The sequence below is a fragment of the Suricata suricatta genome, chromosome 3 (genome assembly GCF_006229205.1).
Source record: "Suricata suricatta isolate VVHF042 chromosome 3, meerkat_22Aug2017_6uvM2_HiC, whole genome shotgun sequence".
Lineage (NCBI taxonomy): Eukaryota > Metazoa > Chordata > Mammalia > Carnivora > Herpestidae > Suricata > Suricata suricatta.
Window position 1 is genome coordinate 4137551 of NC_043702.1, and position 17657 is coordinate 4155207.

General features: G+C 57.1%; 1 protein-coding gene across 2 annotated transcripts in view; it reads right to left on the minus strand.

Annotated features, from left to right (window-relative positions):
- Positions 1-821: 821 nt before the first annotated feature.
- Positions 822-17657, minus strand: part of AGAP1 (ArfGAP with GTPase domain, ankyrin repeat and PH domain 1) — a 306663-nt gene continuing 289827 nt past the window's right edge. Inside the window, exons 15-17 of one of the 2 annotated variants that reach the window (XM_029933558.1) lie at positions 6216-6471; positions 4836-5079; positions 822-1408 (exon numbers count right to left, since the gene is read on the minus strand). In XM_029933558.1, coding sequence (XP_029789418.1) covers positions 4876-5079; positions 6216-6471 — 460 coding nt within the window. In that variant the 3' untranslated portion in view covers positions 822-1408; positions 4836-4875. Of the gene's footprint in view, positions 1409-2265; positions 2399-4835; positions 5080-6215; positions 6472-17657 lie in introns of those variants that run through there. The other variant, XM_029933559.1, reaches the window with a different exon arrangement.

Below are 17657 nucleotides of genomic sequence, written 5' to 3' on the forward strand. Positions count from 1 at the left end.
TTTCCTGGGAAAGAAAGATGTGTATCTTCAGCACATTTCTATTTGAATTCCTTCCTGACTGCTTTTCAATTTGTTTGCTTGAAGGACATAAATACAGTCCAGGGGAGTTCTAGAAAGTCAGGCCGACCTTGGGGGGCGCGTGAGGGATGGAAATTGCGCAGATGCGGGGGGGGGGGGGGAGAGCCCATCGAGGGGTAATGGATTTGCTTTCCAATTATCTTTGCCTTTTGAGAAGTTTTTGAGGCCTGACCATACTTACTCTTAGAGGCTCTGCATTGTAGCGAGGTTTCTGAACCTCCCTAGGCAGGAATGTGGATTTCTTATTTCCAGAACAATCTAAATGGGAGGAGGAGGGGTGGGCAGAGCTGGAGCCGTGGTGACACAGGTCGTCCTCAAGCAGAGCTTGGGCTGGGGGCCGGGCAGGACCCAACGGCCACCCTTGAGGGGGAAGATGGGTTCACCAAGTGCAGGGACCAGACAAGGCCAATGCCAGCCCCGAGGGGGAGGGGCGCTCCGACAGTCCAAGCTAAGGGAGAGAGGCCACTGGAGCCTTGAGCCTTGCCGGCCCAGGTGCTCCTCAGGAAGCTCTGATTTTAGAAGGAAATGGGACAGGGACACCAAAGTGAGGACCAAGTGTGAAAAGTCACAGCAACCTTTTGGTGGCTTCTAAAAAAATTTTTTTAACATTTTAAAATTTATTACTGAGAGACAGAAAGAGAGCATATGCATGGGAGGAGCAGAGAGGAGGAGACAGAATCTGAAGCAGCTCCAGGCTGAGCTGTCAGCACAGAGCCCGACGCGGGGCTCGAACTCACGAACTGCGAGATCATGACCTGAGCCGAAGTCAGACGCTTACCTGACTGAGCCCCCCAAGCGCCCCTCTTGGTGGTTAGTTCTAAAGGGAGCCAACAACACGACAACACGGTGTAGGAGACAGAAGGGGTCATCTTGGGCTGAAGCGACCTTAGTGAATCCATGAGGCTCAGCCTCAACCTTCTCTCTGCCTCTGGAAAATCAAACTCTAAAAATGGAGGTTAAATGTCAGTGAGCGGGCAGCGTGGCTCACCCGCTGGGGGCGGGGCTCTTTGGGAAAAGAGGCTCACAGAGAGCCTCACCCCTCCTCGGACCCGGCTCCCAGCACACAGGGGTGGGGAAGGGCACAGGCTGGCCCCGCAGAGGGGAGGCCCAGAGGCTCCGATGGGAAGGGGACGCTGTCACCGACTGGTCTGAGGACGCACTGCCGGCCTGGGGGCAGCTTTCCAGGCTTGGGCTCTGGCCTTCTGCTCTCAGCATTCCTGCTGTAAATGAACACTCCTGGTTCCTGAGCACCCGGCCTCCGGCTGGGGGTCCGGCTGGGGGTCCGGCTGGCTGTCATCACGCTGGTTGGCAACCAACTGGTCATCGGCTCCTGCAAGGCCAGCCCAGTTTCACAGATGAGGAGAAAGATCCCCAAAGCTGGGGCCTGCCCACGGCCACACAGGAGGGACAGCGGAGCCTGGGCTGTCTTCCTCACGGGCCCACGTTCTCCCCTCGTGCTGTTAGCGGCCGCTCCTTTGCAGCTGCAGAGAATGACCCTGAATGTGTGCAGTTACGCAACTGCAGAGACGGGGCAGAGGCTGGTCCGAGGAGACCTCGCCAGGCTAGACGAAGCTTCAGGAGACAGCAGTGCGGGAAGGGCCGCCCCCGGGATCCTAGAGCGGTCCGCAAGAGCCCCCCAGGCCTCCTCCTGCCGTCTGCGATAATCACGCACGGCGTGCGCTTACTGGGAGACATGCAAGTGCACGCGCTCACGGGGCCCCAGGCCCGGGAACCCGTCACCCCGCACCCCTGCGCGCCGCCCCTCCTGGGACCACAGGAGGCGGGCGGGGCCTGGCAGGCCATCTTCCCAGGCGGTCCGGAGACCTGCTCTCACGGGGGCAGCGGCAAGGCTCCCGTCTCTGCAGGGCTTCTGGGGCACCGAGGGAATCCGGCCGGATGGCGCAGCTACCCTAACTGGTGCCCAGGTGCACGGGTGGTCTCGCGGAAAGGGAAATGTGAATTCTGAACAGAAGAGGCTGGATTTGGCCGCGGTGCCTTCGGCTCAGGGTCACTTTGCAGAGCTTCCATGAGCGTCGACAAAGACAAGGCCCCCCACCCCCCACCCCAGTTGGTTATTTCTAACTCTAGCCCTTGGTTTTTGCTTCCAGATCTTGGTGTTGAGTAAGGCTTTAGGATGGGGCTGAGAGCGTGGTTGGCGAAGAAAGCACTTCTGGTTTGACACTGAAATACAGAGAGATTAGCCACCGGTCATCTTTATTTTAGAGGAAAACCCTTGAACCCACGACTGCCTTTCCTCCGTTGCCAAAACTCGGGCGCAGGAAAGCAGGCGGCCTCCTGGAACAGATCGGCATCAGCATGGCTGAAAATAGCGGAAGAGGGGTCAGGGGTTCTGAGGAGGAATTGATGAGGTCCCCGCGCCGGGAGAGGGAAGAGGGGGAAAACCCAGGCTAGCATTCAGATCGTGAAAGGCTAAGTGAAAAAAGGAGTCGTTTGGGAAAATATTATATTATAAACACATACAATAATATGTACACACTCATATACATCTCAAAGAGAAGCCTTACAAGGAATTGTTTCTTTTCAAAAACGAGGCTTCGCTATATGATAGGGCATTCCTAGAGTGGGAATTAACTACAATGAAATAATTTAAGAATTTCATTTATACTACATCTGCGTTCACGACGTAACGTCTATGCTAGAGGCTGTGCGGAGGAGGATGTGTCCAGGTGGAAGAGAATAGTAAGGAGTTCTTCAAAAATAGGCAATGACATTTCCCCCCCATTCACATTTAAAATAACGACACAGAGATGAAACACAGAATTAAAACCCGGGGGGAGGGTCAGGGCCCTCGGCCTTCGGAACCTGCCATTCCCGGAGCCCGCTGGGCTCCACGTGGCCCAAGCAAGGTTCCAAGTGTCCATGAAACACGGACCCACATATGAATTCTGTGTAAAGCTTTATTTTTTCCCCACCTACTTGAATTTTTTTTTAAGTGAAAGAAGAGGAAAAACTCTTACAAAATAGAGGGACTGATATATGAGAGCAGGGGACCTACCCGGGGGGCTGCTGGCCTCGCGTGGCCCTCCTTCCTAGGCCACCACAGTGCAGGGGTGCCTTCCCTCTCCTCCGACACACAGCTAGAGCGCCCGGGCAAAGTCACCCCTTTCCTTCTGAGCCTAGGGAGTCACGATTCGGCCACGTTGAAGGTGGCTAATGTCTGCTGCCGCTTAGTGACGGCAGGTCAGGGGACGTGCTGATCCCCGGAGGGCCTGGCTGCCGAGTCAGGCCTTAGTGATCCTGCCGGCTGGCAGGCGCCGCACCCCGCGGACGGCCAGTCCTGACCTGCCTCTGCAGGGTGCACGGGTCTGGGGTTCGGAAAAGCATCCCCTGCGCTGCCACAGCCCCTTCCTCTGGGTCGGCAGAAGTGCTAGCGGATGGAGATGACGAGAAACCACATGCCCCCTTCCTCCTCCCTAACATGCCTCAGTGTCGGGCTGTCGTTTTCCCTCCTCGACTTTAAGAAGCGAACTGTGCCGCCACCTTCGTCTGGGGCGCTCCGTTTTAGCGGCTGTCACATCAATGCAAGGGTCTGCTGCGGGGCGTGTCTCTCACGAACAGCGCCCCTAAGCCTCGCATCGCACTAGCTGCACATCATCAGTTCACATCCGGTTCAATTTATAAATTAACAGAGGTGACATCTGTCTGTGCAAAAATCAATGCATATTTACGAACTTCTTTTATTCAAATAGATTTTCACAATCTTATCTAAAGACATAACACAGGAGCCTGGGTGACACTCCGGGGTGGCTCAGGAGTGACCGAGCCCCAAGACCTCCACCTTGGCAAACGGAAAGAAAACCTCTCTGACGTTTGGGGCAAAAAAAAAAAAAAATAGCCTTTTATGCCTTCGGTTAGTTTACTACATGTCCTCGAAGTGTTATTATTAGCTTGAATTCGTGATTTCCTTTTGAATTTCCGAGTTACCCTTATTTATTTTTTCCCATTTTGCTTTTGCACCAAGGAGAGAGACGGCAGTCAAAGAAATACGCAGCAACTGATTTCCTCTCTTTGGACTGAAAAATTAAACAGATACTAAATTATGACAGTGAATTTAGAAAGGAGGGCTCCAAGGGCTCGAGAGAACATGTCTGGGATAATATGATGCTTCTGAGAAGTATTGCAATCACACTGGGGCAGGCATCGGAGCGTGCGGCTAGCTACCTCTTCGGCTAATATGCTTTTTTCTCGGTGATGACTAATCATGTTCTATTAAACAGCGGTAATGCTGGAAGAACTCTACTCTACAAGCGTAATGAAGCCAGTATTCTCCCTGGACAGATTAGCTACAACTGATTTGACACATACCATCATAGGGCCTTCAAACCTGACAAACTCTGCTTTGCTTCTGATTTATGCCGTCAAGCTCCTCGGAGAGGAGATGGGATCCGAGAGTTCTGTTCGGTGGAGGTGAAATGTACTGATGTGCTTCACTGCTGGTTAGGGAGGGCACCCTTCTCCTTGCCCCGCGCCTCCCCTCCCCCTCGACCCCATCCCCGAGCCGCGCTCCGTGTCCGCAGGCCGCCTGGCCGTGTGCTATGGGCAAGAAGCCAGGCCCGGCCGGCAGCTCCCGCCGTCGTGGGGAGGGGGTGGGGGCGTTCGGGAAAAGGAGTCGGTCCTGCAGCCTCCTGGCCTCCCTCTTCGCCCCTGAGGGCGGTCAGGCTTTTGTGACTTCGCGCGGGGTGAGGGCGGGTGGGCGGCGCCCGCCAGGAGGAGAGCGGGGGCGCGGCGGGACTCACATGTGGCGGCTCCGGGGGAGGCGCGGCGGCGCCGCGGTGCTCAGATGACGGTGGGCACCCGCCCGCCGCTGTTGTTGCGGTTATTGTTCTTCCGGGACAGGTTGGGGGTGGCCATGAGCGCGAAGCGCTCGTCCGGGCAGCCGTACTGCAGCAGGACGTCGATGCACTCCTGGCTGGACGCCTGCCGGGCGTAGGCCAGCGCCGTGTTCCCGTGGGCGTCGCGGGCCATGGCGTCCACCCCGTACTGCGGAGGCAACGGGAGGGCCGTCAGGGTCACGGGGGAGGGGGCGGGACCCCGGGTGCGCTGCGGAGGAACTGGATGGCGATGCAGACGGCCCCACGCGCATTCTTTTAAAGAAACCCCGTGCTCTGAACACCCAGGAGCCCCTCCGTCTGCAGGAGACCGAGGGTGAGCCTGGCTCTGCTGGTTCGAGCCCGCCTTTCCCATCGTGAAGACAAAAAACCACCACTTCTTGATCTCCGAGGCGACTCCCTTTCATTGGGGGAAATCTGTGTGTAATACACAGGGCACGGAGAAGTCCCCTGTCACCGCTACTCAGGTCCTACCGTGGGTAAGCGTCACCATCTGCCCCCTCCAGGGGCCTCTCGGCAGGGACGCGTGGTGGCCGAACCCTGAGGTGTGTGTGGGGGGCCACCACGGGGCGCAGGGGCCTCTGGAGCCACCCTGGCCACCCGGGCGGTGCCCGCGGCCACACGCTCTCCCTTTCCTGTCACCATTCAGGCCTCATGACGAATGCTTCCATAGAAATCTAAGAACAATTTTCCCTCGGGGCACTTGGGTGGCTCAGTGGGTTAAGCCTCAACTTTGGATCAGGTCATGATCTCATGGTTCGTGAGTTTGAGCCCTATGTCCGGAGCCTGGAGCTGCTTTGGATTCTGTGTCTCCCTCTCTCTCTGCTCCTCCCCTACTTGTGCTCTTTCTCAAAGAGAAACAGTAAAAAAAAAAAAGAATAATAATAATACTAATAATAATTTTCCCTAGAACTTAACCAGAAGAGTCCAGAGAAAGCCCTTTGATAAGGTCCTATCATTGAACTCTGGGTCCAGTATTGCTGCGTCTGGTAAAGGGGAGGAACCCTACAAACTAGCTGCATTCTCCCTGTCCACGCCCCTCCCAAAGATGACAGCAGTGCAGGACAGACACCCCCCAGGGACACGGAGGGCCAGGCAGAGCGGGTCCGGAGACCCCCTCCTTCCCTCTGATCAGTCCTCAAGGGGTGTCTTCACGCAGGGGCGCCGGAAAGCCAAGGGCCTCCACACTTCAGCCCTAAACCCCCACCCGCACGGTGTCCCATCCTAGGCCTGCCGCCTCTGGCCAGGGCCCGGCGCCGCGGCCACGCTGCCCGCGCGGGGACCTACCCAGATGAGGAGCTGTGCCAGGACCACGTTGCCCTTCCGGCAGGCCAGGTGCAGCGCTGTGCGGCCGTCCCCCTCCCCGCAGGTCTCGTTCACCTCGTCGCGGGAGCCATGCGCCAGCAGCAGGATGACGGCCCGCAGGTCCTCGTCGGCGGTGGCCCGCAGCAGGTGCTGGCCCAGGGACAGCTCCGTGCAGGGCAGGGGGGCCAGGAAGAGCTTCTGTTCGTACTTGGCCCGGATCCACCGCTCCTTCTCCTCCCTGCAAGAGCCCCACACAGGTTTGTCACAGTCGGGGGGCGGCCGGGGCCGGGACCTTTCTGCTCCAGGTGCGCGTGGCCGGGGGCTTCGGGGAGGAGGCGAGAGAGCAGAGCCGAGGATCTGCCCGAGGAAGCCCCCTCGGGGACAGCTTTATCTTCCCTGCCCAGCAGCGGCGGCTGGGAACTCGTCAGAAATGCAGATTCTCAGGTTCTGCCCCGGACCTCCAGAATCAGAGCCTCTTGGGGAGGGGTGTTAACAAGCCCCACAGGGAGTCCCGGATGCCGAGGAGGCTGTGGCCAGGAGGAACCAGCCTCCTGCCTGGGGTCTGGCAGGATGCAGGTGGAGGCCACGGGCCCGAGAGTCCGTGTGGCCCGGAGCAAGGACAGTGTGTAGTCAGGATGAGGGGACACTGCTGGGGGGCACGGGCCATGGACACGATGGCCAGTGGGCTCCCCACACCTGCATGTGACTGTGAATTCTTAGCTCTTAATTCCTCCCCACGGAAGGGGATACGTGACTCCCTGGGGTCTCCAAATCCTTCGGTTGAGGAAAATCTTACTGCAGACCCACGTATGAAACCGCAGAGACCCCCATGGGGAGGTCCGGCAAACACAAGCACATGAGCTGGGTTACTGCGATCTCTCTGGACACCCGGGGATGGCTGGCGTGGAGGACATCAAGTGTTCCAGGGCCCAGCGCAGGAGACTAGGCCGGGGGCCTGAGGCCAGAGCTGAGCCAGGGGTGCAGGAGGGGATGACATGGGAGGGGCGGGTGAGGGCCTGCTGAGAACGTGCTTCCTGGACTTTGGGGGCTTGGGGGGGGTTGTTCAGGGTCCAAGCAGGACAGGATGCCGCCTGTATGTGACATCTGGAAGGAGGGCTGGGGGGTGGAGAGGAGGGGGCAGAACAGGAAGAGAATGGGTAAAGGGAAGAGAAAGAAAAAGACCAACAAAGTGTGTTCTCACTGTCCCGAAGCCAAGGTCTGTGGACACTTAATGAAAGAAGAAAGGAAAGCCCTCCAGAGAAGACCGGCTCTAATTACCCGGAGGCTTAAACGACACACTAGACCCCTCCTAAAGCCCAGCGTTTTCTCCAGGAGAATAATCAGGGTGCATAGCGACAAAGTACACAGAGAATCACTTACGGCTTCCGTGATGCTCTAGAAAGAAAACTCATTAACCATGACATTTTTTCTTCCGAAGTACAGAAAAAAGGCCTTGTTTACACCTTTTACCCGTGTTTACACTGCTCCCAGTGATCTAGTGTCGGGTTAGCCCTAATCTGTTTTTAAATACTTAGGCAAACAAATTCTTCCAGGAGCAAATCTGAATTAGTTTTGCTTCACTTCCTGGTCCATGTGAGTGACCCCACAGTGACCCCCCGACCCTTTTCATTCAGAGATTTCCAGGACAAACACTTGGGCTACAGCTGAGCACCCACACCCGGCCGGGCCGAGGCCGAGGCTGGGCGCACGCAGCCCGCACCCTGTCCCTGCTCGGGGCCAAAGTACAAGAGCACCAGGCAGGCGAGAGACCAAACACTCCAGACAAAATCGTGGCCCTCGGGGGATCAAAAGACCTTATTTAAAATGTGTGTAAAATACGCTGACGCATTTCACGAGCCGCCAGAGAGCAAAGGCAAGACGTGAATGAAACGAGAAGGGAGGATGGCGAAGATTCGTGCAGACTTTCACGTGCCCGTCTGCTAGCTCTCGTGTCCTGGTGGGCACGACAGCCGGAGCTGTGTCCTTCCGCTCTGGCTGATGTCTGTGCCCGCTGCCAAAGCACTGGGGGACAGGACAGAGAGCTGAACACAGTGACTATCGCCCTAGCTGGAGTTCTCCAGTTCTCTTTGTGAGATTCGGACGTCCCAGCCGAAGAACGAAGATGGCCCCCAGACTCTGAGTCCTCTCCTGTGGCCGGCGTGCTGTCCCTGGGAAGTGGGGGCACTTTCTGTCCTGGGACCTGGTCACCCCGCAAACAAGCTCGCCTGAATGCACTGAAATTGACACGTGTCTGAATGATTGTCGTGCTTAAACTGCTCCTTGCTTTTATTTTTAAAAAATATGTTCTTTAATGTTTATTCATTTTTGAGAAAGACAGAGTGGGGGGGGGGGTTACAGAGAGAGAGGGAGACACAGAATCTGAAACAGCTCCAGGCTCCGAGCTGTCAGCACAGAGTCCAACCCGTGGCTTGAATCCACGAACTGCAAGCTCATGACCCGAGCCAAAGTAAGACGCTTCACTGAGTCACCCATGCCCCCTGCTCCTTGCTTTTAAAAGTTGGTGCTGGGGCGCTGGGTGGCTCAGACAGTGAGGCATCTGACTTTGGCTCAGGTCATGATCTCACGGTTTGTGGGTTCGGGCCCCATGTCGGGCTCTGTGCTGACAGCTCAGAGCCTGGAGCTGCTTCAGATTCTGTGTCTCCTTCTCTCTCTGCCCCTCCCCTGCTCATGCTCTCTCTCTCTCTAGTTGGTTCTGTTTATAATTATGTAACAAATCTGGGTCCAGATTTTATGGGACTGAATATTAGTTCGGCAGCTTCTTTAGAAAAAGACTCTAATATCATGTCTATGAAATTAGGAACAGGGTCTTGGACAGGGTTCCTGCGAGGGACGAGGGATAGCCCGAGGCTGGCAGTCTCCACAGCTGATCCACCTGTGACCCCGCAGGAGCCGGAGCAAGGGGACTGTTCCTGACAGGAGTATGGGATCTGCCACCAACTCAGATACAAAACACAGGCGCACGACTGCCACCCAAATACAGAACACAGACTGGACGCTGCGGGCCGCCCCAGAGGGGCACCGCAAGGAGATAGAACAAGGCCTCCGGGTGGCCTTCCTGGTGGGGACCGCCTCTTCAGCCCCACCTGGCCCCCAGAGCTGTTTGGCGTGACCCTTTCATCACGTGCCGGAGCTGTGGTCCTTCACCCGGCCTTCTTTGCTGGTTAAAAGCTGAAGCTTTCAATGCTGGCCTCTGGGCCCGCAGGGAGGCAGCGTCCTGCTGGGTGTTTTGGACCCCAGGAAGGGCCAGGAAGCTAAAGGCCACGTCACGTCTGGATCAGGAATGGTTTTTGGCAGCTGAAATCCAGCTAGCAGGAACGGAGAACTCAGACTGGGGCGTGTAGGGTGGTGCCGATTCAGGAGCCTCTGTTCATGCTCAAGCACTTGCCTTTGTTTAGAAACTGCGTCCTGCGGTCACTGTGCACCCCGATAAACTGGGGTGGGGTCTGTATTTGGAGGCCAGGTCTCTAGGGAGGTAAGGATAAGGTGAAATGAGGTCATAAAAGTGTCCTTTTAAGGAAGAGACAGGGATCTCTCTCCGTGGAGGGTGCAGTGAGAAGGCACAGTCTATAGGCGAGGAAGAGTGCTTACCAGAAACCGGCCCTGGCACCTTGACCTTGACCTTTCCGCCTCCAGAGCAGAGAGGAAACACATTTCTGTCCTGAAGACACCCAATCTGCGGTGCTTTGTTAGGGGAGCCCAGTCTGACCGACAACATCGTGGACAAGCACGGCCTCCATCATTGTCGTCTGGCTTCCGGGCCATCGCTTAACACGCGAGAGACTCGGTAAGGTTTCCTTTTCCAGGAGAATGTCCTCCCTAAGACCATGTGCCCTACGACGCCAGGACGCCAACACACAAATACTCTGTTACTCTGATGTCCCAATCGCACTCCGGGGCCCCAGCCCGTCTCGGCTGGGCCTTCCGTTCTCCCCGAGGAAGGCCAGTTCAAGAGCAGTGTGGCCGGCAGTAGATCACCTCACCTCGTTCCGACCCCCTGGAGGCCTGCTGCTCACAGCCTCCGTTAGCTAATGAGCTAAAAAATGACTTATTGGCATGGCCGGCCGTCAGCAGAAAGAAGGCAGCCCAGCTCCTCATTTGAGCCCGTGCTGGCACACCTTTAAATAAATCAGCCGCACGGGAGGAAGAGAAAATGAGAGAACGGGCGACTAATCAGAAGAAAAGACACTGACCCAATCCCCCCAAAATAAAAAGATACAACCGAAGGTGCAGCAGTAAACAGTCTCTTCTCTTCCTGCCTGAAACGAAGCCCCTTTATTTGGTGGCCCCTGAGCCAGGAAACCGCCTGGGGGGTGAGCCGCGGGCTGGTCAGGGACTGAGCACAGGGTCTGGGGATCCGCGAGCAGGTGGGGCCCTGCTGTGCCCGGTGGCATGTGTGCAAGGGGCCCCGCAGGTCTGCAGGTGGGACGCACTCCGGTCCCGCAGCCCGACAGACGACAGACAGGCTTTGCCACACGTGACCTGGACACGGCCAAGGCTCCACGTGGCCCCCAGAGGTGATCTCTGGGACGCATCCCACCTACACGCGCACCAGCGCTGGCCAGATGGAAATGACCGCTGGCGCCCATAAATCTCGCCTGCAGATCCCAGGAGCACCTGCGCGGTGATGACAACCCCGAGGTTGGAAACAGCCTTTCCTGGCAACACTGGGCTCATCCAGGCCCCCAGCACGGCCCCTGTTTCTACAGAGGAGCTATGTGTCAAACACTGAGCAAAATGCACATGTGGTGGCAGAGTCATGGCCATATTTTGAGAGAAATGACATTTTAAAACGAAAGGTCTTTGGAGGGGGGGGCTCAGTCAGTGGAGCATCCGGCTTTGGCTCAGGTCACCATCTCACGGTTTCTGAGTTCGAGCCCCGCATCGAGCTCTCTGCTGTCAGCGCGGAGGCCGCTTCGGACCCTCTTGTCCCTCTCTCTCACCCTGCTCGTTCTCACTCTCAAAAACAAAAAGGAAGGGACTTTTCTTTATGAGAAAAAGAGATGGGACAATTGTGTTCCAAGTTTCAGAGGAGAAAAGGTGGGTGGTCTGCAGCGGATGGCTTTTCCCGTTCTGGAACACAGCAGCTGGACTGTGGCGACCCTAGAGCCCGCGCCGTGGGAGGAAGCAGCTTCCAGCAGGTGGGGCAGAGCCTGGCCTTCATGACGGGCTCTGGGGACCCACTGCGGTGGGACCTGGGAAGGGTTGGGCCACAGCCCCGCTCCCCTTGGCCCGCAGGGTGGACGGGATGGAGAGGGCAGAGGGCTTTCCCGCCTGTGTGCCCGAGTGAGTGGCACCAGTAACTCCCAGGGTCTATTAACATAAGCCAGGTGACACACACACGGCAAGGACAGCTAACTCAGCGGATGACAAAACCAAGGTTAGAGTCAGGAAAGGATGATCAGGAGGAGTGGGGCAGGGACAGAAAGGAGCATCTGTGATCGCGAAGAAAACGTGCAGGGTTGGGCGGCAGGAGCAGAGCTTTATTCCCGGGTCTGGGGCGAGGGCCCGGGGATGGGCTGCTCCGCGTGCGGGGGCTGCCCCGGGCTCTGTCTTGGGTTACGGGGTGCAGTCGTCGGCGGAGGACCCCTGTGCCCGGGAGGCCACCGCAGTGCTCAGCTCCAGGGGAGACGTGAGGCTCGCTGACGAGCCAGCAGAGGTGTCTGGAAGCCAAGAATGCCACCAGGGCCAGACCAGCCACAGATGATGTTGATCACAACGACAAAGACACCGAGTGTGAGGGTCATCTGTCCCCAGGAACTAAAGGGGTGTCCTGGGAAGGGCTGGGTGTCCCTGGTACCTTGAGCCCCTCACCCTTTTCCCACTACCGTTTACAACTCTGCCTGAGCCACGTGTGGCCTGCAGCGGTCCACCTGCGGGCATGTGCTTGTGTCTCGGCTCTGTCACCCAGACGAGGAACGTGACCGCTAATGTCATGGCTACGGTTTGTTAGGTACTTCTGATACATCAGCCATTGGGCTGAGCCTTCCGTAAATGACGTGGGTTCACTCCGACGACATCTGGTGAGGTAGGTCCTCCACCTGTGACGGCCAAGCGGCCGGCGCGGTGGTCACTGCCCCCCCTTCTCCTCCGGGCTCTGCTGTCTCCCAACCAAAGGCAGACCCGATCCCGGTCACCCCCCGGGCAGGGGCTCCAGGCGGGCTTGGGCACTGCTCTGCCCGCAGCCTCCCTCTCTGACTGCCTCAACACCCAATCCTGGTCTGTGTGGACGGTTAGGTGTGACTCGTGTTGGAGAATCTAGAGCTGTGCGCCCCCCCGCCCCCCACGGGCTAGTGCCCGAGTTGGATCAGAAGGAAACGAGAAGATTGCCCTCACACGGGCCAGCTGGCGGCTGCTGCCTCGGACGGCGCAGGTGATCTGGAACATTCCCACTGCCGCCTGCAAGGACAGGGCCCGTGGAGACAATCCGTCATTTCTTCCGTCCCACTGGGTTTCTTACCAAAACGACCCGGCATTAAAAACAAATACGCAGTGAAGAGAAAGGAAACCGTGGACGTTCGAGAACAGTGAGTGCGAAGGAAGCACACGGACCCCGGGACTCACGAGAGGAATGCCGTGATGGGGCCTCGGTCACCGCCACCGCCAACGGCCCCCGCACACAGCGAGGAGCCAGGTGCCGGGCAGGCCTCACGGGCCCGTGGGGAGAGCCGGGGAGCGAAGGCAGAGCCACACTCGGCACAGGCCGCGGTGCCCCTTTCTCCGCTCCCGGCACAGTCCAGAGCCAGCTGCGGGGACACAGTCCCACGTGGCCGCCCCCGGGCACAGCGCAAGGCCGGCGGGGGCTCAGCAGGCTGGCAGGGGGAAATGAGGTTAATGGGTTGCATTCCCAGAAAATACCGTTTTTAGCGAATAAGCACAAAGCTTCGGGTTGGCTTTCGGCACTGTTTGTGGCACTCCAGGAGATGAGTCATGAGGGGGGCAGACCCCGGGACAGGGACCAGACGCCCCACCTGCCCTCTCTGAGACACAGACCAACAATGGCCTTTCCTGGAAGCCTCCTCTGTGTCAAGTCCAATGTGTTCATTTTTCTGGGAGCCCCTCCCTACAAACATTAAAAGGCCAAGAATTTTTTTTGGTGCCTGTCACTTGTTACATTGTTCTTTTGGAAACGTCTTTCTTCCCATTTTGTGGGCTGGGAGAGGATTTGTCACTGGTGGTTTAAAAAATTTTTTTTAATGTTTATTTAATTTTGAGAGAGAGAGAGAGAGCGAGCGAGTGAGCAAGCGAGCTGGGAGGGCAGAGAGAGAGGGAAACACAGAATCTGAAGCAGCTCCAGGCTCCGAGCTGTCAGCACAGAGCCCAACGTGGGGCTCAAACTCATGAACTGCAAAAGATCATGACCCGAGCCAAAGCTGGACACTTAACCAACTGAGCCCCCCAGGTGCCCTGTCAATGCGGATTTGAAAGGAGATCCTGTAGCAAAGTATAACGGAGCAAAGGAATGTCCGCAGCGGTGGCAGGAGACCCGTGCGGCTTGCTCGGTGACGAGGACAGTGACGGGAGAGGGAAGAAAGAGCCAGCTAGCAGCAAGGAATTTCCAGAGTGCCTTTCTGCCTGGAGCAAAGCAGGAACTGGGAGGGAGGCACGGGAGGGGGCCCGGAACAATATGTTAGGAAAACAGGGGGCTTCCTCTCTCTGCAGGGGCAGACCCCGGCCCGCTGCGGGCCGCCCCTGGCACGCATGCCTTCTCCCCTGGCCACGTTGCTAAGGAAGGACGGCCAACAAAGACCGATGGATATTTATTCCGTAATTACCGAAAGCTTTTAAGAAACTGGCCACTGTAAATCCCGCACACAGAGAGCAGGAGGCAACAAGGATTTATGCTCATGAGGCGAAGACAAAATAAATACCCCGCCTGACTTTGGATCAATAGTGCGAGTGTTTTTGCCAACCTGCAGGGTGTTTTATGGGCTCTGAGGAACGGAGCAGAGTCATTATTAATTAAATAAAGTCAACTGTATTAGGCTTATTACTTCTGTGAGTCATAGTTAGCGGGGGCCCCCCAGGGGTGTGAGGCGGCTGGTCCTGTGCGCAGGTGCGGCCCAGGGGCGGGGTCACCTGCTCAGGTGCGGCTCGGCAAGGCCGGTGCTCAGTCGGGTCCGCCTCGACCTGGACGGCAGCAGAGGAGAGTGCTAGCCGTAAGCAGGGCTCGGTCTCACCCCCGCACCTCAGTCCGGGGTCCTGAGTTCTGGGGCTCCTGTGGCTTTGCCGTCATTAGCACTGGGCCCCTCCCGACACCAGTCTGCTGGGAACGTGCCAGGAGAGGCACAAATACACTGCAGGCTCCAAGCAACAGGGCAGATGCAACACCATCCCTCTGAAGTTTTGGGGCCACCTCTAGGAACCTGACTTGGAAACCTCGAAGCAGGCACAAGGGCGAGCTGGCCTGCTTGCGGACAAGCCCCAGCTCCAACCCCACAACCTGCTCATCATCTCCGATGCTCACCAAGAGCAGACCCAGGCCTCTCCGGGAGGGCAGGGCTGGCCGTGTGGCCGGCTGCCAGGCACCCACCCTCCCCTGGGCCCCCACTTCCCCTCTGGAGAGGCTGGGTGACTTAAAGGGCTACTGACTCTGAAGGGGAAGGTCCCACAGGAATGCGGGCCTGAGAGGTGGTCACCAAGGAGGGAACGTAGGCCGGGCTGGGCCAGCTGTCCCCCCAGGCCCTCCTGCTCTCGCCGGGGCCACTCAACGCAGGGCCTCGGCCCAGTCTGCCGTGGGGACAGACATGCCTACACGGCACACGGCAATCGTCCACTGGGACCTGGAAGGCTCTCAGTGCCATGCACAGAGGCAGCCGCCGGGCCTCTCCGGGCCACCCCTGCATGACCTGCGGATGCCACACTGCTGCCACCAGCCCCGTGGCCGAGGAAGGCGGCGCCCCTGCCCCCACCTGTGGCCCTCTGTGGCGACTCCCATCTGTCTGCCGAGCGTGACCCACGTTGCTCTCCCAGATCCCGTTCGTGGGAAACGAATCCCAGAATCTGCTCGCGCTTACTTTATGGTCCCTGGAACCGCAGCACGGACCCCAGAGCCCGTCCCTCTCCACTCTTTCACTGCCCACGTGGGAGGCGGCAACTGGCGGGGGTGTGGGTGGGGGGGAGGCAGGGCCTGGGGGGCCGTCTCCCTGGAGCCCTGGACAGAGCTGGGGTGGGGGTCGGGGCCCAGGGAGTGGGGGCACCGAGGGCCATGCACAGCAAGTCTCTCGTTTAAGAGAATCCTTCTGAAACCTCGCTGGGCTGTTAGAAAAAGGTGGGATGCACGGACTGTTCTGGAAGCAGCCGCAGCGTTTTTATTTCCAGTGTCTCCCCGCACCTTCCAGTCTGTCATCCGACAGCACGGCGAAACGCGGCCGTGGAAGGAGAACCAGGGTCCCAGCCACCTCGGCCGCGCGCCGCCTCTGCCCCGTGTCCGTTCCGCGCCCAGGCACGTCATCTCCTCGGAGTGTTAGCAGACACCTTTACTATTCTGTGCAAAGCTAGTCTGACAAATTAAGTTTGTGAGTTAATTTGCAAATTGAGTGTTTCCACACCGGAATCACGGCTCAGCTGCGGCAGCCACGTGCACGCACGCCGACGTTTCTGTGCTTCGACATCAGAAAAAAAACGTGAGCGACCGTTTTAGGGCATAAATCCCGGTAAATCTGTGCCAAGCGAGAGGGAGCCGGAGCAGCCAGGCGAGGGTCCTCGTCCCGCGTGATGGAGCACGAAACGGGCCGCGCTGGGCAGTCCTGGCGGCAGGACCCCCGTCACAGCGGACTGAGTTCAACGCAACAGTGGCCGATGGGATCTGCTTTGGAACATAGCGCACCGTGAACAGAGAAGGGAAGAGAAATGGCCCTTTTCCTCCGCTCGGAATGCTGTAAAACGGATACAAGGCTCTGCCGTACGTGCTCCGGTGCCCTTTAAGCACCAGGGAGCGGACTGTCCACGGCGCTTCTGAAACAAGAAATCAAGGGACAGGATGGAGGAATTGCAGGGGGCCAGGCATGACCTGGGGACTTCCGGAAGACCCATCTGCTGTGTGGTTGTCAAATACGGAGAGACAGAAGGCTGCAGGCTAGGGACGGGGACCCACTTGCAGAGTGACACAGAGCCCTGGGCAGGGCTGGCTAGTGGCCGGGGAACCACAGACTTTAGCAATACAGCATTATGGGGTTTCTAATTTCTTAAAGTTTTTGTTTACTTTTGAGAGAGAGAGAGAGAGAGAGAGAGAGAGAAAGGGGGAGGGGGAGAGAGAGAGAGAGAGAGAGAACACCTGGCGGAGGGGCAGAGAGGAGACACAGAATCTGAAGCAGTTCCAGGCTCCAAGCAGTCAGCACAGCCCAACGTGAGGCTCGAACTCACGGACTGTGAGATCATAATCTGAGCCATAGTCAGACGTTTAACCAACTGAGTCCTGATGTTTCTTTCTTTCTTTCTTTATTTTGAGAGAGAGAGAGAGCGCACGCATCCCAAGCAGACTCCATGCTGTCAGCACAGAGCCTGGCGCGGGGCTCGATCTCACACACGAGATCATGACTTGAGCTGTAATTAAGAGTTGGTCACTGAACTGAGTTACCCAGACACCCCAGTAATGTTATGTTTTTATTTTTATTTTATTAATAGTTTATTACCAAGTTCGTTTCCATTTAACATCCAGTACTTTTCCCCCCAAGTGCCCCCCTCCATGACCACCAACCCCTTCCCCTTGTCCCCTCCCTCTTCAACCCTCAGTTTGTTCTCAGCATTCAAAAGTCTCTCATGATTTGCCTCCCTCCCTCTCCCCAACTCTTCCTCCCCGCTTTCCCCTTCCCATGCTCCTCCATTAGGTTTCTCCTGTTAGACCTATGAGTGCAAACATATGGTATCTGTCCTTCTCTGCCTGACTTATTTCGCTTAGCATGACACCCTCAAGGTCCATCCACTTTGCTACAAATGGCCAGATTTCATTCTTTCTCATCGCCATATAGTACTCCATTGTATAGATAAACCACATCTTCTTGATCCACTCATCAGGTGATGGACATTTAGGCTCTTTCCATGATTTGGCTATTGTTGACAGTGCTGCTATGAACACTGGGGTACATGTGCTCCTATGCATCAGCACTTCTGTATCCCGTGGGTAAATCCCTAGCAGTGCTATTGCTGGGTCTTAGGTAGTTCTATTGATACTTTTTGAGGAACCTCCACACTGTTTTCCAGAGCACCAGTTTAGATTCCCACCAACAGTGTAGGAGGGTGCCTGTCTCTCCACACCCTCGCCAGCATCTATAGTCTCTTGATTTGTTCATTTTAGCCACTTTGACTGGCGTGAGGTGGTATCTCAGTGTGGTTTTGATTTGTGTTTCCCTGATATGAGTGATGCTGAGCATCGTTTCATGTGCCTGTTGGCCATCTGGATGTCCT